The 22,003-nt window shown below is 53.5% G+C and overlaps 8 protein-coding genes across 8 annotated transcripts; 3 read left to right on the forward strand and 5 right to left on the reverse strand.

Annotated features, from left to right (window-relative positions):
• Positions 1-532: 532 nt before the first annotated feature.
• CGGC5_v016389 (uncharacterized protein) lies at positions 533-1,999 on the reverse strand (the record flags this gene model as incomplete). Its single annotated transcript, XM_032032881.1, has 2 exons — positions 533-998; positions 1,092-1,999. The coding sequence occupies 2 exons, from the start codon at positions 1,997-1,999 to the stop codon at positions 533-535; spliced, it is 1,374 nt and encodes a 457-aa protein (XP_031893232.1).
• Positions 2,000-3,996: 1,997 nt separating this feature from the next.
• On the reverse strand, positions 3,997-5,398 carry atnI-0 (putative lipid transporter atnI; the record flags this gene model as incomplete). Its single annotated transcript, XM_032033105.1, has 4 exons — positions 3,997-4,398; positions 4,540-4,913; positions 4,982-5,117; positions 5,168-5,398. 4 exons carry the CDS (start codon positions 5,396-5,398, stop codon positions 3,997-3,999), a joined length of 1,143 nt encoding a protein of 380 aa, XP_031893236.1.
• A 1,359-nt stretch (positions 5,399-6,757) lies between these two features.
• CGGC5_v016391 (Calcium channel YVC1) lies at positions 6,758-9,013 on the forward strand (the record flags this gene model as incomplete). The annotated part of the gene is made up of 4 exons (XM_032033216.1): positions 6,758-6,897; positions 6,981-7,115; positions 7,167-7,990; positions 8,040-9,013. 4 exons carry the CDS (start codon positions 6,758-6,760, stop codon positions 9,011-9,013), a joined length of 2,073 nt encoding a protein of 690 aa, XP_031893613.1.
• Positions 9,014-10,170: 1,157 nt separating this feature from the next.
• On the forward strand, positions 10,171-11,490 carry CGGC5_v016392 (AB hydrolase superfamily protein; the record flags this gene model as incomplete). The annotated part of the gene is made up of 6 exons (XM_066153511.1): positions 10,171-10,519; positions 10,578-10,671; positions 10,720-10,777; positions 10,828-10,909; positions 10,970-11,218; positions 11,279-11,490. The coding sequence occupies 6 exons, from the start codon at positions 10,171-10,173 to the stop codon at positions 11,488-11,490; spliced, it is 1,044 nt and encodes a 347-aa protein (XP_066007227.1).
• Positions 11,491-13,673: 2,183 nt separating this feature from the next.
• CGGC5_v016393 (uncharacterized protein) lies at positions 13,674-14,844 on the forward strand (the record flags this gene model as incomplete). The annotated part of the gene is made up of 3 exons (XM_032033444.1): positions 13,674-13,984; positions 14,044-14,635; positions 14,695-14,844. 3 exons carry the CDS (start codon positions 13,674-13,676, stop codon positions 14,842-14,844), a joined length of 1,053 nt encoding a protein of 350 aa, XP_031893611.1.
• A 125-nt stretch (positions 14,845-14,969) lies between these two features.
• On the reverse strand, positions 14,970-16,251 carry CGGC5_v016394 (LysM domain-containing protein; the record flags this gene model as incomplete). Its single annotated transcript, XM_032033557.2, has 4 exons — positions 14,970-14,991; positions 15,050-15,722; positions 15,784-15,916; positions 15,991-16,251. The coding sequence occupies 4 exons, from the start codon at positions 16,249-16,251 to the stop codon at positions 14,970-14,972; spliced, it is 1,089 nt and encodes a 362-aa protein (XP_031893612.2).
• A 1,210-nt stretch (positions 16,252-17,461) lies between these two features.
• On the reverse strand, positions 17,462-18,952 carry CGGC5_v016395 (uncharacterized protein; the record flags this gene model as incomplete). Its single annotated transcript, XM_032033668.1, has 1 exon — positions 17,462-18,952. One exon carries the CDS (start codon positions 18,950-18,952, stop codon positions 17,462-17,464), a length of 1,491 nt encoding a protein of 496 aa, XP_031893617.1.
• A 1,431-nt stretch (positions 18,953-20,383) lies between these two features.
• CGGC5_v016396 (uncharacterized protein) lies at positions 20,384-21,367 on the reverse strand (the record flags this gene model as incomplete). Its single annotated transcript, XM_032033781.1, has 1 exon — positions 20,384-21,367. One exon carries the CDS (start codon positions 21,365-21,367, stop codon positions 20,384-20,386), a length of 984 nt encoding a protein of 327 aa, XP_031893618.1.
• Positions 21,368-22,003: the final 636 nt, after the last annotated feature.

A 22,003-nucleotide genomic window follows, 5' to 3' on the forward strand; every position in this document is an offset into this window, starting at 1 on the left:
CCAAGTTGGCTATGAGAACAGCCTGATCATTCCAACTCACGAGGATCATCATTTATACTTTACTCACAAGGTATCGTCGTACTTCACGTTGTGTTGATGATCCGTTCATGATGGTATCCCGGAAGGCCGGGAGTGAGTTCGACTCGCGCTTTCGCGGTTACAACAAGAGTGACGTTATCCCGTCGGCTGAAGTCATTCATTCAACTGCAAATGTCTTGGCTGCGTTGTCACCACGACTAAATCCCGCTTTTTTGGAGACGCTCATGTTAAACGACTTCGCTTTCCTGAACTAGGGCTGGACGGGCCGGTCTCTCGATAGCGACCGAGGCCGAACAATGTCGTTCAGCCGGTCACCATATTCAAGACCTATTGGCGATTATGTATGTGATTAGACAATCATTTGATTAGAAAGTGTCTTCGTGTCCCTGGCTAAGAGACATATGCCAACTCCAAAACACCGTATTCTGTACCTGTAATAACCCATGTTCCATTTGCTTCCCCCGCATGCACTGTAGTTCTTTTCCATATTATCTTACATCCACATCAAGTTCCGGCTCTGCCTCCTGTTCTGCTGCCACAATGGCCTCTCTTCCGTGATATCACCACCGCCAGCATTCGCGTTCGGGGCCGCGCCGAACTCGGTCGCAGTGGCACCCGTCGCCGTGCTATTACCTCCAGCACTGCCCTGGCGGACCTCATCTCCCTCAGGACGGGAGATGGCCTCGTGGTAGCCGCGCAGGAACTCCGTCATTTCATTCTGGTGCGTCAGCGGGATCTCATCCTCTCCCCCATTTCCGGAACGGACCGCTCCCGATGCAACGGCGCCGCCGGCACCACCACTCTTCACGGAGCCCCCGCTGTGGGCGGCGTTGCCTCCCGTGATAGACGTGGTGGTCCCGTGCGCGCCGGGCATCATGGACGGGTGCCCGTAGCCGGCCTGGTCGAACATGGTGTCCTGACCCGGGACCTGGGTGAAGTCCTTCTGGTTCGTCATGGGGCTGGGAATGTGGGTTAGCGTTTCCGATCGGATGATATGATGGGGATGGGGATGTGGGAACGTGGGGGGGATGAGGCGAGATGGGATATTATACCTGATATATGAAGGCCCCTTGCCCTGGCCGGGGCCCACACGCTGGTTCCTGCCCTTACGCTTGCCCATCCAGAAAGCAACAGACACAATGGCGACGAAGATGGCTGCTCCAGCGACGGTTCCTCCGATGATTCCGCCGTTGCGTGCGAGAGCGGCGTCCTGCTGCGCCTGCGTCGGCGGCGAGTGAGGCCCACCGCTTGCCGCAGGGTGCGAAGAAGTGGAGCTGGGCGCCTGCGAGGTTGGCGAGGAGCTGGAACTGGAGCTGGTGGTCGTCGTGGACGAGGAACTTGTCGTCGAAGAGTCAGAGCTCGACGCGGAAGAGCTGCCTGAGCTGGAGCTGGACGCGGTGCTGGCGGCCTTGGTGACGATGCCGGAGACGTGGGTGATGGAGACAGTCGTGCTCAGCCCCGAGGCGGTGGCCGCGACGTAGAAGCCCTGGGTGCTCGTGCCGCATCCGTACTGGTAGGCGCCGCCGTCGTACGTGTTCTTGTAGCACACGTTGGAGCCCTGGCAGGTGTATACGTACGGGTCGTACGCCGACGGGGTGGGGCTGTTCTGGTCAACGCAGCTGGTGTAGACGCCCGTCGTGCAGGCGACGCCGTTCGGGCAGCAGCCGACGGCCGAGACGGAGGCGTCCATGGCGCAGTGCGAGCCGGCCGAGCATGTTGCCGCGAAGCCTGGGTCGCCGCCGATGTAACCGCAGACGGTGTTGGTGCTGGAATCCTGTCTCCTTCCGAGCCATGGCATCGGCGTCTGCAGAGGCCAGTCTACGACATCGAGTACACGGAAGGGGAGGTGCTGCGTTTTTTGCGGGAGCACGGCGACGGCGTCGGCGATGGTCAGGAGATTCGAGAGCAGCACGAGAGCTGCCGCGGCGGGCGGGAGCCGGAAGACGTCGCGAGATACCATGGTGTTTCGGTGGTTTGGGTGATCTTCGCACCCGTTATCCAAATCCTTTCAAAGCCCTTTCTTTCCTTTGCCAGCAACAAGATCCTTGTCGATGATGGCGTTCCCCAAGTCGGATGTAAGACTCAAGATGGCAGTCAAGCGCTTGAGTCCGGCGGAATCCGTGTAATTAAAACCCGGTTACAAAGAGACAACCAAGAGACCAAAAGAAAGAGACGTGGGATTCTGGGAGGAATAGACGCGGGGCCCTGGTGGAAGAATAGGCAGAAGGAAAAGAACGAAGAAGAGAGAAAAAAGGAATCCTGCCTCGAGGAATCGGAGGACGAGGTGCAATTTAGATCGGAGCAGGGACGGCATGGAGGAGGAGGAAGGGAGGGGTGGTTGTGGTTGTGGTTCCGGGGGGTGGCCGCCAACAGGGCTGATGTTCATTGGGGAGCAGGCGGGTTTCAGGGATTTCTCTCCCATCATCAGCATTGCGCCTTTTCGGGTTGGGGGAGGGGCAGCTTGGCTGTCCAAGTCTAAGACAGACGTGATGACCACGCCTTACCGTCGTATCACGGTTGCAGGCTGCGCGCACCGCTTGGGGCGTGGGCCGGGGGTGGGAAGATCTCTTGATCGTTGGAAACGTTGTGCCGTGGCGAGGACAGAACGCGCCGGCCGGGACCAGTCCGTGCGGATCTGAGAACCCGGAAATAGGCGCAGGCAAAGTACGAGCCTGTCAAGTGCCGAGCAGGCGAGGGCTTGGGCAGACGGAGAGATAGAGAGAGATGGAGGCGTTCTGAATCAGACAGGCGGGTAGAAGACTGTTTCTTGCTCTTCTTGGGCCCATCGTCTGATCGAACTGATACCGGCTTCGACTTCGACTGGCTTGACCGTAATGCTGAGCACACGATGTTGGCTGGGGTTGCAGGCATTCGAGAAAGGTGTTGCTGGTTCCTGGACGAGAACACGACCCTTCTGCTTCTGCGCCATGGCTCCCTCGTCCTCATGTTGCGCTTGCAGATTCTGATGCAGGCAATGGACGACGGAGGACCCCAAAGCCAGGGAAGCTGCATGTCTCCCATGTCGGATATTGTCCATTGTCCAAGACGGCCTGGAAATGTGCCCCCAAACGCATGCCACGCATCTTGGGGCCGCTACGTTTGTCTTGGGTTCTCGGATTTTGGGGGCATCCAGTGCGACGAATATGCCAGTTTGTCAAGTCTGGTGGCTCGGGCCCGAACGGTCAGGTCAGGTCAGGTCAGGTCAGGTCAGGTCAGGCAGGCAGACACCGTCAAGGGGCGCAGACAGACAGAACTGAACAGACTGAACAGACGTGCGGCTGGTGAGCTGTTTAACTCGTTCGATGGTGGGATATTGAAGGAGTCGGGGACTGGAGCTTGAAGGAAGTGAGTTTGCATCGAACCGGCAGGGGCAGTTCGTCTCGCTTGTTTACGCTGCCACCCCAGCGCGCCGGCGTCGAATCCTTCAGGTGCATGTTTCTGCGGATTTTCACACTATGGATGCTATATCAGATGTATGCATGAACACAGTGTAACAGTGCCCGGCGGTGCTCCGTTAGCGCCAACCGGGCTTCTTTTTTTAATCCGCGCTAATTCCCGGTCCCGAGTGGGCCTCGTGGCGGTGCTGTCAACTAAGGCACACACTTCCCAGGCACTCTCAGGGTCCCGACAACTTGCAGCTTTAGGCATTTAAGAATCCTAGGATCGTCATCCTCCACGTCTTTAATGATGAACATTTCCGATTCTCTTGGATCTGTTTCTTCTTGATGAATCTCAGATATGATGCTATTCCGTCTGCCGGCCCCAAGAAACTCTACGAGTCAACATCCCTTGGAAACAAAAGCACGTGCTGAATCAAGCGTGTCTATCACCCAGTCCCGTAAACATTACTGCAAGTGTCTAACCCTCGGACGTGTCACAAGCCCGTCACCACTTTCCCAAACGCCCTAGCTATGCAATCACTCAACATCATCATCTCCCAACAGTCCCCGCTTCCCATCACCGCCGCCCGGCCTGACTTAAACGTGCATCCCTCTGCGGCGAGCTAGACCGCTCGTCTGTGTCGTACGGGTTGTCTGTCAACGGGCTCCTCTCCTCCATGCCATATGTTTGCCCTTCAGTGACCAGCTTGCCAGCCTTTCTCTGCTTCTTCTCCGCCCTCGCTGCCTTCTTGGTTTCCTTCTTCTCCCGCTTCATCTGCTTCTTCTCTTTCCTCGACAGCCTCGGGAACTCGCTGTTCTCGCCCCTCAGCACGATACCCGGGTGCACGGCGTTGAGGAGCACGAGCGCGAGCACCATGGGCAGTGCGTCGAGCCCGAATGCGTAGTTCTCGTTGGTAAGGATGGGGTTCTCAATGTCGGCCCCAGGTCCGAACTCAGCCAGTCGAAAGATGATCCGGATCTCCGGGAAGTGTCAGCTCAGTCCGTTCATCCCGTCTTGTCAAACGTCGTCTCACCCTGAAAGTTTCCTTTCTGAAGGGTGGACGGACGTTCAAGGAGCAGAAAGCAGAAAAGTCATAAGAGAAACAAATACCACACTTACAATGACGAGCACCAGCACCACGTACATGACCCAGACGAGGGCCTTCACCCGTTTCAAGTCGAGGTCGAACCTTTGCGCCCGTTGCATCTTCACGTAGAACCGGCCCATCAGCCCGCAGAAGACGACGATGAAGGCGAGCTGCAGCCCGCACCCGCTCATGTAGAGCTGCTGGCCGGTGCGCAGGATGGGGTCGTCCGAGGAGACCTCCGTGTTGGACATCATGGAGCCGCCCACAGCCTGCACGAGGAAGCACACAATGTCCATGGCCACGAAGATCTTGGTGAGCGCGGTGGCCTTGACGCGGAAAACTCTCTGGTCAGGCAGGACAAAGTACACGAGCCTGGCTGCCAGCATGTACGCGAACGCGTTGATCCCTGGCGACCGCCTGTCAGTTTTTGGGCGCTGACATGTGAAGGATTTTGTTGAGGTAGATGAAACATACAGAGCGGTGCGAGGAGGAAGAGCAGCTGTCCGCCAATCTGATAGCCAATCTGCTGCTGGTCGTGGGCTCCGAGGGTTCGGAGAATGAAGGCGGCGGTTTCCCATGATGCACCGACGATGATGACCCAGCAGAACCTCTGTCCCGCATGTTAGAAATAGCATACATGCTGCAGGATGATTTCCGCACCTTTCTGTAAGTAATCGCCTGAACAACATGTGCGATCATGGAAAGGCCGAATAGCACGGCAAAGGCAAGATTGCCTTCGAAACTGGGGTTGAATGCATAGTATGAGTTACATGCGTCGATGGGGACATGCCCATATTTTCCTGGAACCGCCGTCGTACATGTGGGTGCGGCTTGGGACGAAGTTGCGCTGGCGACTGAGGCCGTTGTTGGCGTTGCAGAAACGTTGGACATGATGGATTTAGAGTTGGTGATAAAAACGAGGTGTTCGGCTTGTTGTCTCGCCTGGTCCGAACTCCATCTGAAGTTATTCATATTATATACATATTCCTTTCCGAACTCATTGACTCTCGGGACATTGGTCGCTATCACGAAGAGGAATGGAGGCTCAGCGGAGGGGACTTTGGTGTGTGGCTTGTGGACATGGGTTAATAAGGCAGCGCCGCGTCACTGAGCGAAGCCTTTGAATCCTTCGAGAAGCTGAGCGGCCGGGAGTCATCTTCCAAAGTCCCGATGGAATAGAATGAACGTGGAATGCGTTTCTCGGGCGCCAAGTTTCGCCCTGGCGCTTAGGGATCTCACAAAATTTGAGGCTGGTCATCGCCCTATCGTGACGCGTCTCATTCTCTGGCCCAGCTGGAGGGCTGAGATGAGCTACTCTCCACGTGGCTGAGATGGCAGATCACCCACAAATGCGTACGAGGTTGGCTTGCGTTCTAGACGGTGGATACTCGAATTTGTTTGATTTCCTAATTCGAAAATTGCGCGAACTACGACTGGACGACCGAGAGCTGGGTTTTGCCTGAATTAACGACTCCATTGAGAATGGCACTGAAAACATCGACGTATCGGAGTTTTGATGTGGTAATGAGCTTGGCACGAGCTTTCTGCGCCGCTGATTGTTGCTCTACCGACCGTTGATCCTCGCACTCGTCATACCATGTCTTACATTGAGAGTGAGACATGGCTTCATGTTGTAACGTGAGATGCTGATGAGACCGTTGCGAGTAAACGGCTCGGCCTCAGTCTCAGTGAAAGACATGGTGGATGAGTTTTGGGATCTTCAATCTTCACCGATGAGCGAAGCTTGTTTTTTTATTCTTGGTACGGCCACCCACCTGATGACGCTAAACTGTAAACAGAGGAGTCAAGCAGAACAAGCCAATGGCATTGGGTTATCTCGCCCCCGCGCGTCAATGCCCCGCTGTCGTTTCCACTATAGTAGCCCCACTTTACCCCTGTTCGAGCAGCGGTGCAGCAATGCAGAAACGCAGCAGCAGCGCCTCCAGCGCCAGCGGCAGGCGGTATCTCGTCGTCGGGCGGCACCTACCTTACCTCAGGGTCCTTCTTTCTCCTCTTGTTTCCCCGTCCCTCCGTTCAGCTCGCTCGCTGCCGTCCGGACGCGAGTACTCGCTGCGCCCATCAATTGCTTACCACCATCCATCCATCCATCTCGTCTGCAAGCACTCTGCTGCTGCTGACCACCGGCAGGAAGCATTGGACCGATTCTGCCTCATTTCGGCTGCGACCTGTTTCGATTGACCAGCCCAATCCGGGACCCGGTTCGCGGTGCTGCCCGCGTCAACCAGCAAAATGCCCATTCGCGTCAAGAAGAAGCCCATGCCGCAGGAGCGGGACCTGAGCCCCGTGTCCATGCGCGTCGACACGGTCTATGAGCTGCCCGACATTGAAACCAACGACAGCTTCCGAGAGGTGGTCAAGAAGATCTCGGTGTAAGTTTCGGCGCTGTCCTCGTGGGCTTGCCGCGGAGCGGTGGACAGAAGGTCTGGATCGGTCGCTGACGGTTTCGGCGCAGTTACATTACCGATGTCATTGTTCTGCCGAGCACTTTCGAGCAGCTGAGAACCACCACCGCCGGTGAGTGCTTGAGGATCTTAGTTGATCATCTCAATGCCACCTGCACCAACCCCGCCATTGTCAACGCCCTGCTGTAAGTCATTCCACCTCCAATTAGCAAAAATTGCCATGCTAACAGGTCCAGCGCCCTGAAATGGCACTATGCGGCCGACGAGGCCGAGTCCAACAAGGGTCTCTGCGAAGCCCGCGCCAACGCCTGCGAGATTGTCGCTTGGCGTTTCCTCACCCGCCTATCGGAGCGAGAGGCCGTTGACTACTGTCTCTATGAGATTCCCGACCCAAAGCAGGCAGAGACGCCGCCGCCCAATGTCGACCTGGAGAGCAACGAGAACTCGCCCCTGCTCTCTGGCGGCAGCTGGTCCGGCTCTAACAGCAGACGCGCCTCGGTCCGCCCTGGAAGCAGTGCCAAGCGCTATCAGCTGCTGTCTTCTTTGTCCAGGCTCACCATGAGCATGCACGCTGATGAAGATGGCCAGGAAGATGATGATCCGACCGGCCCCTTCACCAACCTGAACGCTCTTGAGATTGCGGCTGTCGCCGATGCCAAGCGCTTCCTCAGCCAGCACGTTGTGCAGAAGATCGTCACTGGCATCTGGAACGGAGACATCATCTTCTGGGACAGTCTTTCCGTCCATGCCGAGAAGAAGCCCCGTTTCTACAACGCCCATACCACCGACATCTTCTCTCGTTTGAGAGTCCCCAAGTACCTCAAGGCCTGGGAGGCCTTCTTCTTCCTCATCTTCCTGGTTCTCTACTACTCCGTGCTGGTCCAGCAAAATACTGAGCGCATCACTCACAACGAAATCGTGCTGTACCTCTGGCTGGCTGCCTTCCTCTACGATGAGCTGAGCGAGTGGGCGGATGCTGGCACAATCTTCTACGCAACCGATATCTGGAACATGTTTGATATGATCATGATTGGCATCGGTATTGCCTTTGCTGTTCTGAGTAAGTAAATCATCGACAAAGGTGTTGTGCGGCTGCTAATATGCCACAGGGGTTATTGGCATCACCAACCAGGACCGGGAAATCACCGATCTTGCTTTTGACGTCTTTGCTCTTGAGGCCCTTTTCATGGTCCCGCGTGTCTTTTCCCTGCTCAGCTTGTCACCCTACTGGGGTACTCTGATCCCATGCCTAAAGGAGATGAGCAAGGACTTCATCAAGTTCATGGTTCTCGTCGTCATCATCTACCTCGGCTTCTTGACCACCTTCTCCCTCATCGGCCAGGACGCCTACAACTTCTCCCATATGACGATGATCTTGACAAAGATTTTCTTCGGCTCTTCCTACGTTGGTATCGAGATTATGGAGGACATCAACCCCATCTTCGGCCCGACTCTCATGATCATCTTCATTATCCTCAGTACCTTCCTCCTCATGGGTTCCCTGACCGGTATGCTGTCAAACAGCTTCTCTCGCGTCATCACCCACGCCAAGGAAGAGTACCTCTACGTGTACAGCGTGTACGTGCTTGAGGCCTCGACTAGCAACCGGCTCACGCACTTCTACCCGCCGTTTAACCTCATCGCTCTCGTCATCTTCCGCCCTCTGCGCCTCTTCCTCCCCTCCGACGACAAGTTCCGCCAGGGCCGCATCCTCCTCCTGAAGGCCACTCATCTACCCATCGTTGGTGTCATTCAACTCTACGAGAGCGTCCGCCGTCGCGTCCTCCCCGACGAGTATACGGGTTTTAAGGGACCTCGCGCCGCGACGGGTCTACTGAAGCCCAACACTCGGAACGCCCTGCAGGCCAACCGCCCGTCTTCGGGCTACCGACCTGGCCGTTCTCCATACCGCCGCAACGGGAGTCACTCGAGGCCCACTACCCGTGCCGCCGACATCGATGAGGCCGATGCCCCATCTGCCGTTGAGGTCCGCATCACGGAGCTCAACGAGAAGATTGACAAGCTCACTGCTCTCATCGAGGCGATGCAGCAGCAAAGCTCTGGAAGCTCCTCTCCCCCTTGAGCTGGTCCGTTTGACAGCGACAACGTGTAGCCGAGCTCCAAGCTTGGCCCTACCAAACCCCCCCTGCCCCATCCCCCAACCATGTCCACTCTTTGCCTTGATGTCAGGATAGTGTGCAATGTGTGAATGTGAATTGGCCCGTTTTGCATGTCCGCTGCATGCGTTTTGCATTTTCGGTGTGTTTTGTTTTGTGGCGTGCATTTGCATTTGGATATCTGTGGAAGCATGAGTTATGTCTGACGAGTTTGTGTCTATACTTCATGTCCGTCTGTATACTGGTGTACGTTACTGCGTGTCGCATTTGCGTCTGAAATTTGAACGTGTTCGTAGGGTACTCAGCGAATCAATATTGACTACATCAGATCGTATATTCTTCATTGCACATTGTTCGACGTTTCTAGCCGTAGCATTCATCAGATAAGATCTGTCTCAAACCTGAAGGGTTTTCCGATCTGGGTATCAGCCTCCATCACGGTATCTTTGGAAGACGAGAAACCCTCATGACTGTCATGGGTGTCTTCGAAACCAAGTGAACCTTGGTTCGGTGTGCAAGCTACCGAAAATTGATTGATAGATTCTTCCTTTCACTCTAGAAGGACCAACGGACCTAGAATGAGTCGGGCGAAACGGGTCGATCAACGGACCCAGCATCGACGGACCACGACGACGGGAGCCACGCGGACTAAGACTTCGATGGCCGAACATGGAATGGTTGAAACCATTCCTTTTCCTTACACGCAGGCTTGACAGGTTCCATCGGAGGCTGCGAAGTTAGTCAGGACCCTCTTGCAGCCCAAATGTGCAACCCACTGGACGCACTGTTCCCAGTCCGGCATAGCGGGGATGAATCATAGTGACCACACCCTCATCAGCCACAGCCCTTCCTGGTTTATGGAACGAAACACAGCACCGGAGACCAACTAAGATCGAATACTGCACTTATGGTTGGCTCGCGTACTCTTGGCACGATGTGCCGATCCTCGTCGCTTGCTGCCGTCATCTCGGGTCATCCCTAGCTGCATGAAGGTACTCATAGTAATCCGGCTTCTCAGGGAGCTGACAACAGTCAACGAAGTTAGGTACAAAAAGACTTAAGGAGATCGTTACCCGCCACTAATGACCAAAGTCATCAATCTCCATCAACCGCCACATTCAACATGCTGACCGAAAAGACCAAGCCCGAATACGTCGACCTCGACGCCGAGTTTCACCCACTTCCCAAGCACGGCCACCTCTCCGCCAAACACCCGGTCTATGCGGCCTCGGAAGCCGCGATCGGCGCCATGTACGCGCAAATTCAAGCGCAGCCGGATTTCGCGTCGGTGCGCAGAGTGGCCGGCGACGCGGACGCGCCGATGCCCCGGGGCGGACCGGATCGGTATCGGGACGTGACCACGGAGCTGCTGTACTTCAAGGCCCGGGATGGGGAGGAGATCGAGCTCAAGGTGTACAAGTCGCCGATTGCTCGGCCGAATGCGGTTTTGATGTATCGCATGCACGGAGGCGGTATGGTGGTTTTGGTTAAATGAGATGTGGCCGGGTTGATTTGCTGACGCGGTGTCAGGATGGTGCGTGGGACGTCACGAGGTTGACGGTGCTGAGAATGTTTACGCCGCGACCAACAAGAACATTGTCGTTGTCAGTGTATGCTATCGCAAGTATGTTGCTGCCGTTGATGGCGGTTCTCCTCAAGCTGATTGGTATAGGGCGCCGGAGGATCCTTTCCCGTGTGGGCTGCACGATAGCTATGACGGCCTCTTGTGGGTGAGTTTGGCCAAGTGACATGAGACGAGTTCTGTCTAACTCCGCTCTAGTGTAAAAAGAACGCAACAGCCCTCGGAGTTGACCCAGAGAAGATCATCCTCAGCGGGAGCAGCGCAGGAGGAAACCTAGCAAGTCTCGCGAAGCAGCCCACACCCGTTCAATCCTACTAACAAACCAAGGCCGCCGCCCTAGCAATCGAATGCAGAGACAACGGCATCACGGGCGTCATCGCCCAAGTCCTGCACTTCCCAATCATCTGCCATCCCAAATTCTTCCCAAGAGAAAAATACGAGTATGGCAGCTACATCCAGAACAACGACAACCCGGTCATCGGCGCTCTGGCAATGGAGGGCGCCCTCGATGCGTACCTGCCCAAGCCGAAGCCCGACCATCGCCATTCGCCCATACTGGCAAAGTCTCTGAAGGACCTGCCTCGTGCGCGTGAGTCGAAAGAATGTGGACAAGTCGTCGCCATCACCAGCTAACGCCGCGGCATGTCAGTCATACAATGCGCCGGGTACGACGTCCTCCGCGACGAAGCTCTCGCGTATGCGGAAGCACTGGAGGCTGAGGGCGTGGATGTCGAGGTGCATGCGTACCGAGGCCTGCCGCACTGCTTTCCTGCGGTTTTGCCTGCTGCTGAGGAGGAAGTTTGCAGGTTTTACGAGAAGTACATGGCGTTTTTGGATAAGGAAGCGGGCGGGTCAACTTAGACTCTTGAACAAGATCAAAAATTTGAATTTGGGATGGGTAGCAAGGTCTACCAGGATGGATCAGAAGATCAACAACCCCGGATCATCTCGAAAAGTTAGGCTTCTCTATGGATACTTCCGTCATGATGTATTAAGTATGGGATAATGTTTAATTATCCGCCGACCAATACTTTGTTCTTGAGCTTTGCTATTCGTGTGGGTTCGTTTAGCCAGACGACCAGAGGGCTACCTTTTGTTTGAGATCAATTAAGAGTAGCTCACGTTTCGTCTCATTCTTGGAGGGAGCCCCGAAGAAAAAGGCAACGTCAAATGGTAGCGGCTTCGAGGAAGATACTGAGATGAGTACATTCAGCTCTGCCACGCAAGCGCAGAACCGATACTTGTGCGATTAAATAAGTGAGATATAGTTGGCAAAACGTGAGCTCCCTGAAGGCAAGCGCTTTAGGGGGCTAGCACGGACAAACGAAACAGCGCAAAATTGGAAATCCCAAGCAGCCATCTCGCCCCCCACTTGCCTATAATCAAGACAGTAGAGTTGTAGCGTAGTGACGCGTGTTGTCGTACGGGTCATTCAGCGTCCGCAGGCCTAGAACCTGATTGTTTGCTTCGGGAGGATGCGACGCAGGCTTGAATCCAAAAAGAAGAACCGGAATCCAGTAAAGACTTATAAGCCAGATTCTTCGAGAGAACCGGTGGGATATCCGAAGCCAGGTCGGCTGTGTCATGGAGCTCCGCAAGTCCACCACGAGGACGTAATGATCATGCTGGATGTCCAGCAAGACTGCCGGTGGGATATTCGACGCTGAAGAGCCTGCGAAGCGGAGCTCCACGAAGCGTCGAAGCCACAAAGGGGGTGCGAGTGCTCATGTGGAATCGAACGGGTAGACCGAGTTTTTTTCCATTGCATCTCGAGTAGGTCGGGTCACCCCTTGCGCATCAACCTATTTTCAGACATCCAAGCCTTCGCCTGAACCCCCAGGGCCTTGGCAGACCCAAGCTTCGATTTGCAAATCATCAGTGAGAATTTGCTTCTTTTATCAAGTAAGGCTGGTGAGTATGGGTGTTTGCTCTTCGTGTCTCTTGAGGTTGCGCGCTTTTCTTGAATAATCCTTTGGCGAGCGACCGTCCATGTCAAAACCTTTGATCTCGGTTCGTCCAAACTTGGATAAGTCTTCTTCGAGAAAGACAGCATCAATGTTTCTTCCAGTAGTCAACGCTGCTTTGGAAAAAGAAATTTCTTTTTCTTGGGTCGGGTTTCGAAATTGAGCGCCGTGGAACCCGCGGACCTGACCGATCTCCTGCTCCATCAGGATTACCGGATCGCCGTCCACGCGTCCTTGTTGGGCTTGACAGAGATAGAGCACATGGGCACTGCCTTCAGGGACCCCTAAGCTTGGTACAATATGACACATCGCATCGGGAGGCACCCGATTGTCTATATCCAAGATTCTCCCCCGTTTCCACTGCTCTCTGAGGAGGTTGTGGACATTGATGATGATAACACCTTAATGTCAATTTGCATGGCCGTCGGAGTTGTTTTTGTCCTGGCTTCACTCACCCTTGATATAGATTGAAAAAAAAGACGTAATGCTCACGGCGTCCACGGGTGAAGAATCATCGCGAACCGAAAAATCACGGCCCTCGGGTGCAATCGAGGTGCCGAGTTTCCCATCACAACATGCAAGAATTTCTTCAAATCCAGAGAAAGCAGGCTCCGTACCGCCACATGGGGCCGTAGGTACGGAGCCCATCCCCCGGGTCCGGTGGCCGCTTTCGCCGAAACAGGCAGGAAGCGCACGAAGCCGTTAAGGGGCGGTGCATCTTCTCCAAGCCCCCCAGCATCGCGCGTCTAGGGGCGAGCGGGTCGAATTAGCCACTGGTGAGAGCCTCAAACTCCACAGAACCGCCCACATCCCGACGACGGAGGTGTAAGTAAACGTCAGCCTACTGGGGTATCTTCCAATCACAATCGTCACGACGTAAGCTATTCCGGAGCTTTGATTAGCTAGGGAACTTCTGTACGGTAATTAATGCAGGGCTTTACAAAAAGAATCATGGAAAGGAGAGCTTGAAGATGTGGTGTATAAGAACAGTGATGGGATGCTTCGTCAAAGGGAGTTGTTCCTGGTCGATCACTCACAGTCACTCACTTCTCTCAGCATTCACTCTTTGAAACATACAAAATGCAGCTCAGCAACATCCTTCTCCACGCATTGGCTTTGGCCCCTGTCTTTGCTCATCCAGAGCGGATGACGGCCGAGAAGGCCAAATCTGAGGCCCACGTGGTCGGTCGTAGCACAAACAAGTGCGCAGCTGCCATCGAAGCGCGCAAGGCTGAGATCTTCGCTAAGAGAGCCAGCCGTCTGCGCACTCGTCGGGCTCAGAATGGACACGCCGATGAGCGCGAGCTTTTGCAGCGCGATTCCCTGCACTACACCACCATTCAGAATGACACCTGCGTTTTGGCCCCTGATACCGTCTGGGGACCCTATGGGTAAGCACTTGATGCTCTGTCATGATTGGTGCGATATGTAAATCCTGACATAATCGCAGTGTTGACGGTGAAATGGTTCGCCATGATCTCCGCGAGACACAGGGAGGTCTCGACTTTTACCTCGACATCGGCGTGATCGACATCGAGACCTGCGAGCCCCTGTCCGGAACGGCCCTAACGATCTGGAACTGCAACGCCACCGGCTCCTACTCGTCCTTCACCGGAATCGACCCCGATTCCGCGGAGCTGATGGACAACTGGACCAAGAGGGACGATGGAACAACGGACGACGAGACGTTCCTGCGCGGTATTCAAGTGACCGACCAGAACGGCATCGTCGAATACCTCACCAAGTTCCCCGGATACTACATCACCCGCACCACGCACATCCACGTCACCGCCCAGACGAACATCACCAACGGCACCTCGTACTCGGCCAGCAAGGTCCAGCACATTGGGCAGCTGTTTTTCGAGGAGGACCTCCTGAGCCAGGTGTACGCGCTGGAGCCGTACAGCGCGCACTTGACCACCTTGAACCGCACTACCAACGCGGAGGATTCGCTGTACTCTGACGCTAGCTCTGACGGCTACAGTGCTGTGATTAGCGTTACGCAGCTGACTGATAACATTGAGGATGGTCTCGTTGGCTATGTAAGTGACTCTTGGCAAGTTGTTGAAGTTAGTCAGCAGAGCTAATATGATTTACTTAGATCACACTTGGTGTAAACTCTTCAGCCGAGGGTCTGGCCATCACCGGTGGCGGCGTCAACCCCCAGGGTTATCTCCCCACCGTCAGCGTGGCTGAGAGCAAGCTTGCTCAAGCTACTGCTATCGACAGGGCTGATGGGTACCAGTCTTAGAGACGAAGTGGATTGAACTGAAAGAAGAGTCACGGCCGAGATCTTGGGCAGGAATTTGCATTGAAAGGCGTTTTTCTATAGATAGGATTGCATTGGTAGCGAAGGGATACCACTGGAACAATATGTTACTCATATATATATGTTCTACTTGAAGACTACATTTGTACAACGTTCTGAAGAAAAGTGGCCAGTCTTACTGACTTACAAGACAGCAACGCACAAGTAAGTCTCAGCCCACATGCCATTGCAGCCCGATCCAACCGCAGGGTTCCAAGAGATCAAGTTGGCAACAGTGACGCCGTACTTTGGTGCAATGACCGCACAGGTCTGTCCCGATTCGACAAAGTGGAAGCTCTTGCATTTGGTTGTCATGCCGGTCTGAATTGGCGTCGGCGTCTGGACGCCATTGCTAGGGTTGGTCGGGGTAGTGCTGCCTCCAACAATCCCAACGCAGGCGTAAGCATCTGCCCAGAGTCCGCCGCAGTTGCTGCCAGCCCCCTTGTTCCAGGCGAGGAAGTTGGCGAGAGTGATGCCTTGGCTCGAGGCAATAGCAGCACAGGAGTCTCCAGACTTGACGAGGTAGAACTTGTTGCAGTTGTCGACCATGCTGGGCTGAGGAGGCTGGGGCGTCTCGATGCCGTTGCCAGGGTTCGTGGGCGTGGGAGTCGTGCTGCTTCCAATGATGCCGACGCAGGCATAAGCATCGGCCCAAAGACCGGCGCAGTTAGACCCAGCCTTGGGGTTCCAGGAGAGGAAGTTGGCCAGGCTTATGCCATTGCTAGAGGCAATGGCGGCGCACGATTCTCCGGAATTCACAAAGTAAAACTTGTTGCAGTTCTCGACGAGGCTTGGCTGAGTTGGCTGAGGAGTTTCGACTCCTGTATGTGTTGTTAGCCTGAAGGAACGGGAATGACGAGTTTGGGGAGTGGATCAACGAACCATTGGACGGAGCAGTGGTTGTCGCCAGAGGAGTCTCGGGGTCAGTCGGGCTAGGAACAGTCTCAAAGGCTGCTTCAACGCAGTACGATTTACCGACAGCGAGGTTTGTGCACGCCTCATTGATGGAAGGGTTCTGTTCGGTCAGCTTTGTTCAGCTATGAAGACGATGAAATAATAATGGCGTTGACAGAAAATTTGTCTACGTACCCAGCGCCTGAAGTTGGCAAGCGTGATGCCCTCACTGGCCAGCAAATCATTGCAGTTGGTAGCCTGGGTATTGTCATACCACCAAGTGCAATCCGCCGTGGTCTGCGAGTCGTACTCCAGTTGAGGAGTCGAAGCCATGAGGCGAACCGTCTCAGAATCGCTGCTGGTAGTGTTGCTGCGACCGAGAGGGATTGTGGCAGCAAAGCTCAAACCGCTCATGCCTAGAAGCACAAGAGTGCTCTTAATGATAACGAATGACATGATTGATTGATGGAGATGATGCGAATCTAAACGAGTGAATTAGGATTTGTCCTGGTGGCAACGGAAGGTGAAATGAATGACGACTCGGGCCGGAGTGACTGAGAATTTGAGCTTGAAACTGCTTGATGAAGTAAATGAATACATTCTATGAGGGAAGACGCAGCTTTTATGGAAGCTCATCATCATGAATCCATACTTCAACGTGTGCACAGATTATCGTGAGAAGGGTTCGCAGGCCGATGTCCGAGGTGATGTCCGAGAAGACAGCGAGCTTCTAGCGACTGGTCAAACTTTCATCCCAGAAGGCAAGGTCGCCGGAGTCCAGAACGTTGAATGAGACTTTTCTCGGCGAGTCCCGATGACTGGAAGTAGGGAGAATAACCGGTGTCTTGGCGTCGACCAGGAGCAGTTTGGAACTTTGGAAGCTCGTTGCCTGGTCGCGGCATGTTCTATTGGAAAGTAAGCTTAGATCATGAACTGTGCCTCCAGCTAAATTTTGTTGTCTCCATAGACCGACATCCTCATCAGGAAAGTTGATGAGATACTGTGTTAGTGCAGTGGGGAGAATCCGAAGCGAAGATTACAAGCAGCAATGGAGCCACTGCGCCATGCCGGAATCTGTTGCCTTACAGTGTTTAAAGACGAGTAATCTTGGCATATCTGGGGTTCGAATCCTGTTTCAAAGTATTCGGTCACATGCATAGAAAAGCTTTGTCAAAGTACTGGGCGGGAAACAAAAGGCGACTAAGAACCGCTGGGGTTCGCTTTCGCCCCATCCAAGCCAAGCGTATCGGGAAACCTCCGCGACCCAGCCGCCCCGTGCCGCAATCGTACTTCCGAGTCCCCGCTGTCAGCTCAGTCTAAGTACTTGACGGTACATTTCCCTGTCAAGAATTTGACTTGGCAAGTCCGCAAGGCATGCTGCCATGAATCCTTCGCGCCGAGTCACTTTCAATAGGAAATTAACATCTAGCCATGTCACCACCTGAGGCTCGTGACTACTTTCTTTCAGAATGTCCCATGTAAACGATGAGTGGCGGATTTCAAGCATAAGCAATGCCGAGGATTGAGAGAATTAAACGATCACTGAATTGCTGGCCTCGACTTCACACAGCAGATGGAAGATTGGTAAATCACATGTAATCTTTCAGTGAATACGTTTCTGCATCATCGTTTAGGATTCTTGATCATTCGGTTGTGTTGTACTATCTTATTCAGGAAGTCCCATGCTATCCCAAACACCAACTTCTGCCATGCGACAATCAGGACCGAAGCCACCGTACGGCCCTTCTCTGCTTGTGATGAAGTTGTGGACCTCCTGTCGTTCGTAGTAATTGAAAATTTCTGTTGGTTCCAAGTCCAGACCTAGACACTTGCCATCGGGATCTTGTTCACTCGCAGCGTCAAGGTTGATTTGTTGTTCGGTCGCCCGCTTCGTAAGGTCCTGTAGGTAGAAAGGGTTATGAGAGTCGCGAGCGGCGGCGCAGAGGCGCCAGTTGGGCTCTGGCTGCATTCGTCGATAGACGTCGTGATAGTCGCAGTAGATCGCGGCCACAACGACTTGCTCGGTCATCTCTGGTACTTTCTCTGCCAATAAATCCAGCATATCCCGAGTTGGACGGAGTGGCCACCAGATAAGGTACGGCTTAGGCGCGCCAGCCGGCCAGCCATTCTCAACAAACTCCTTTGGATCATTGATCATGATCCGTCGGGCTGAGATGGCTTCTTGAATCATGGAAAGAGGTTTATGGCCTCTCTCGGTGTTCCTGATGGCCTGGACTCTCGTCGTGTTCTGGGTGATTTCTCCAGCCCACCAGCGGGCGAACATCGTATGATGGTAGATTCCGCGGACAATGCAGAGAGTCTCCTCACGGTCGATACCACGCGTTGCCCGTGACAGCCTGACGTAACGATCGATATTTCCTTCAAAAGCCGCCATGCAAATGAGAAGCTTTTTCTTGACAGTTGGCAGATCAAGAGGTAAAGGCTGGTGAAGTAGTCCTACTTCGAACTCTTCCAACTCAGAGTACATCTCGGGAGGAGTGTATTCGTCATTGATGTGCATGTCCTCTTCGATACCAGGATGAGTTTTGGAAAATTGCCGAGGATTGTTTGGGCGATGGTAAAGCTGTAGACGAGTTTCCGTATCACCGTTCAAGAAGGCGGGAGACAATGGATCATCCAATTTGATGGTCAACGTGTCATCGTTCATGACCGAGTAGCGACAGGAGCGACTCATGATAGAGTCGTAAATGAGACGGCCGCCATCCGTGTCGCTCTCTCTAGCCTCCTCAGCAATGGAAACGTCCGGCAGCAAGTCCAGTTCCTGATAGAGAGTGTCGTAGCCACCGGCTGCACAGGCACGACCAACCTGGTAGCGCATCTGCGGATAACGCTGCACCAACTGGCGGTACGTGTCTTCGGAGGCTATCTGGGGAAACCAGACGCAGTACGGCTCCTGTTGAGGACCCATAGTGCTCGGAATGACATCGCTCATGATCAGTCGGGAATTCCGAGCCCGTGCAATCTGCGGATCCTGAAGGCAGAGATTGCTGACATCCTGACTGGTGGCAAAATCGAGGTGGAGGCGTATGCCACGGATGAGCGAAGACCGGGCGATGATGTTCCTGAGGTCTCGAGGGACTTTTTCGCCGCGGATTACGGCACAGCAGTCAGCCGTCAGCTCCGAGTCTGGTGCCATGTCGAGTTCTGGAGTCAAAGAAGACGAAAACAATCAGTTGAGCAGATGAAAAAAAAGGCGGCCGACCGCTAAAAAGGGTAAAATGTTTTCTCCTTGAAGCCGAGGATACAAAAGATCCAAAATGAATTGCCACTATGGACATGGGCCGGTCCCTTATTCTTCGGTTGACGAGATCATCAGGCTGCGCAACTAGTAGCCTTGAACAGATTGGTCACTTTGGACCGCGCTCCGCTGTGGTGCGTCAACTAGTCTCGATTTCATGAGGTCTCCATCGATCAGGCTTTGCCCGGGAAGCACGGGAGGTCACTCGAAGTATTCGAAGGTTGAACGAGGACGCTTAAATTTATGCCTAAATCTAGAATAGGAGGAACCGCGCGCTAGAGCCAGATTGGGCTTAGTCAGTATCCATCTTTCAACGACTTCCTTCTGAATCCCTGTTTGCCGGTGGACCTCACGCAGGTGGAGGAACCAAGGGTTAGATCCTGAGAAGACTGAGAACACACGGTTTTTAGTCCCTCTTTCTGTGTTCCCCTGCATGAAAAGGCTCCCCGGGCTAGGCAGGCTGAGTCCTGCGTCTTGGCAAATTCCCGCCCAAACCCGACTTCTAACTGACTTTGGCGTAAGCGAGATCTGATAACACCAATTTGGCATAGTAACAAGACGGGTAAGCAGGCTGGCCCGTTAATCACCACAGCTCCTTCGTACCTGCATCAAAAAAAGCTCAAGTCTTGTCCGAGAATTAGGTAAGTTGTTGCCTAGGTAGCTTCCTGCATGTCCAGTAAATGCCTCGGAATGGAGAATGTGCAAGTGCCTTCCAGGGATGTTCTCATCTGATTTTCCATCCAGATTTGGTATTATCGCCAGAAGGCCCTCGCATTAGCTCAATTTATGTTGCAAGTAGACATGGGATTGAAATCCAGCAGGATGAAAAGCAATTTCGTCGCCGAATTCGATGGTATACACCCCTCGAGCCTGCCTTTGATCGAGGCTAATTCATAGAGCTGCAGAAAGTGGCTGAAAGGAGGAGGAAATGCCCGAATCATGACACCAGTGGTTTATCTTGACATTGGAAGCTAGATCTACGTGTTAGCTGAAAGAGAAGTGAGTACACCATACTTGCATGTTAATCATTATTGGAAGAAACATTAGTTGGAATTCGGCGAGGACAATTAGAATACAACTAACAAAATGACGATCAGATTCGCAAAGATGAATGAATATCAAGAGTGATGATAGAAGCGGAGTAAAAAAACTAAAGTTGACTTCCGTCCAAGCACGACATGTTTTTTGACCAAGCCATTATATGTTGAAGACAAAAGTATACTAGCTAATATTGTCCAAAAGAAAGTTGAATGAGGGAGAGCCACACGAACTGCAACCTGCGGACAAGTGTCACAGGACACACAATCATTTTTTACTGGCAAGAAACCTTCAAACACACTTGCTCAACTCTGCGACGGTCATCTTCGACTTCACCAGCCCAGAGTTCCAAGTCTTTGCTGATCGAAAGTGGCTCTTGTTTAGTTCAGACCAGTCCTGAGGTTGCGTTTTGTCGGGGTTTCCCAAGTCATTGGCCCAGTTTGCAAGGTCATCCGCGTTTTTAAAGCCTTTAGCCTGCAGTTCTTCGCGTGTCTTGGTGTCGGCCCAGGCGTTGGCCATTGTTTGTGCGATGTTGATATTTTGGTAAGGTTTGCCATTTTGCACCTTTGAAGGCGCGTTGCTCTCCACGACGATTTTGTCTTTGGGTATGCCGAGGCCTTTGCGCTTCTCATCGGCCACGCCATCCTGCAACTGCTTGTACATATGGTTGAGCTTGTCTTCGGCGCGGAGAGTGGTAATACTCTCAAGAAGCTCCTTGCCCAATTTATTGTTCTTCTCTATGACGGCTTTGAATTTGGGATCGTCCTTGCTGCGGAAGTCTTGAAATTGCTTCTCGACGCGCTCCGAAAAGTACGAGTAGGCCGAGTTGAAGGGGTCGTCTTTGTTGTACAAAGAGGGGTTTCCTCCTCTCTTGGGCTTGTAGTCGGCTGAGAACCGTTTGTTGTCCAGCGTCGTGTCGAATTCAGTCACTTTCAGCTGCTTATTCAGGCCCATTTCCATGAGCTGATCAGCGCACTGATAAGTGGTCGGTGTCTTTCCGTCGACGTCTGACCACGGTGCTTTCAGCTGCTCATACTTGGCTTTGTCCTCGGGCAGCATTTTAGCCCATTCAAGCCCTTCGACGCGAGCCTGGAACTGGCCATACGTGAGCTTATTATTGGGTCCGGTACCCTTGTTTGCATAACGAGGAAAAGGTGAGGGCTTCCCCTTGCCCGTGTGCTGTGGAAGCATGTACTTTTGCTTGTCGGCGCCCTCGATCTCGCTATGGCGTAGGTCAGCTGCGAGCTCTTCATCAAGTTTAACGATAGAGCGCATTACCAGAAGGTATCATAGCGAGTCCATAGGTGAATACGTTCGTTTGCATGGGACAAGTAGTTGATCTGTCCCGCAACTGGCACTGGCAGCTCAGCGAAAAGCCATAGAAGGCTTATGAAAAGGATTGTACGCAAAAAAGATTGCATTTTGGTAAAGAAAGACTTCAAAGAGTGACAAGAGGCATGAAACGAGCGAAAGCCGAGGAAGGAAAATCAGCAAGTTGCCTTCGGATTTGCGCAACGAGTCGAGGGTCACTAGAAACTGCGAGACTACCGTATTAAGACGCGGATAACTAGATGCTGAGCTCGATGCCTGCTTGTGCTAGTCAGAGAAGACCGTATCTCCTTCGTTCCCTGAGAATTCGAAGGATCATAATCACAAGCGAGGCACACCATTTCCGGCCTGCTGATGCTGCAGGTACCACCTGCAGAAACGACCCATCGTCGGTGATTACGATCAGGTCACTTAGACAAGTCTGGCCTTTGGTTCACACAATCAAATGCAACCTCACATCAGCGGCCGATCTTTCAGCCCTGCGGCACAGTCGAACAGTGCACGGCAGCCAAGGCCGTCCGGCCTTGCAGGGGGACAAGCTCACTATGTCCCCTGCTTAACGCTCCATGTTCACGCTAAGCA

This window comes from Colletotrichum fructicola (genome assembly GCF_000319635.2).
Source record: "Colletotrichum fructicola Nara gc5 chromosome Unknown KSG_Nara_v1_contig10, whole genome shotgun sequence".
NCBI classification, from domain to species: domain Eukaryota; kingdom Fungi; phylum Ascomycota; class Sordariomycetes; order Glomerellales; family Glomerellaceae; genus Colletotrichum; species Colletotrichum fructicola.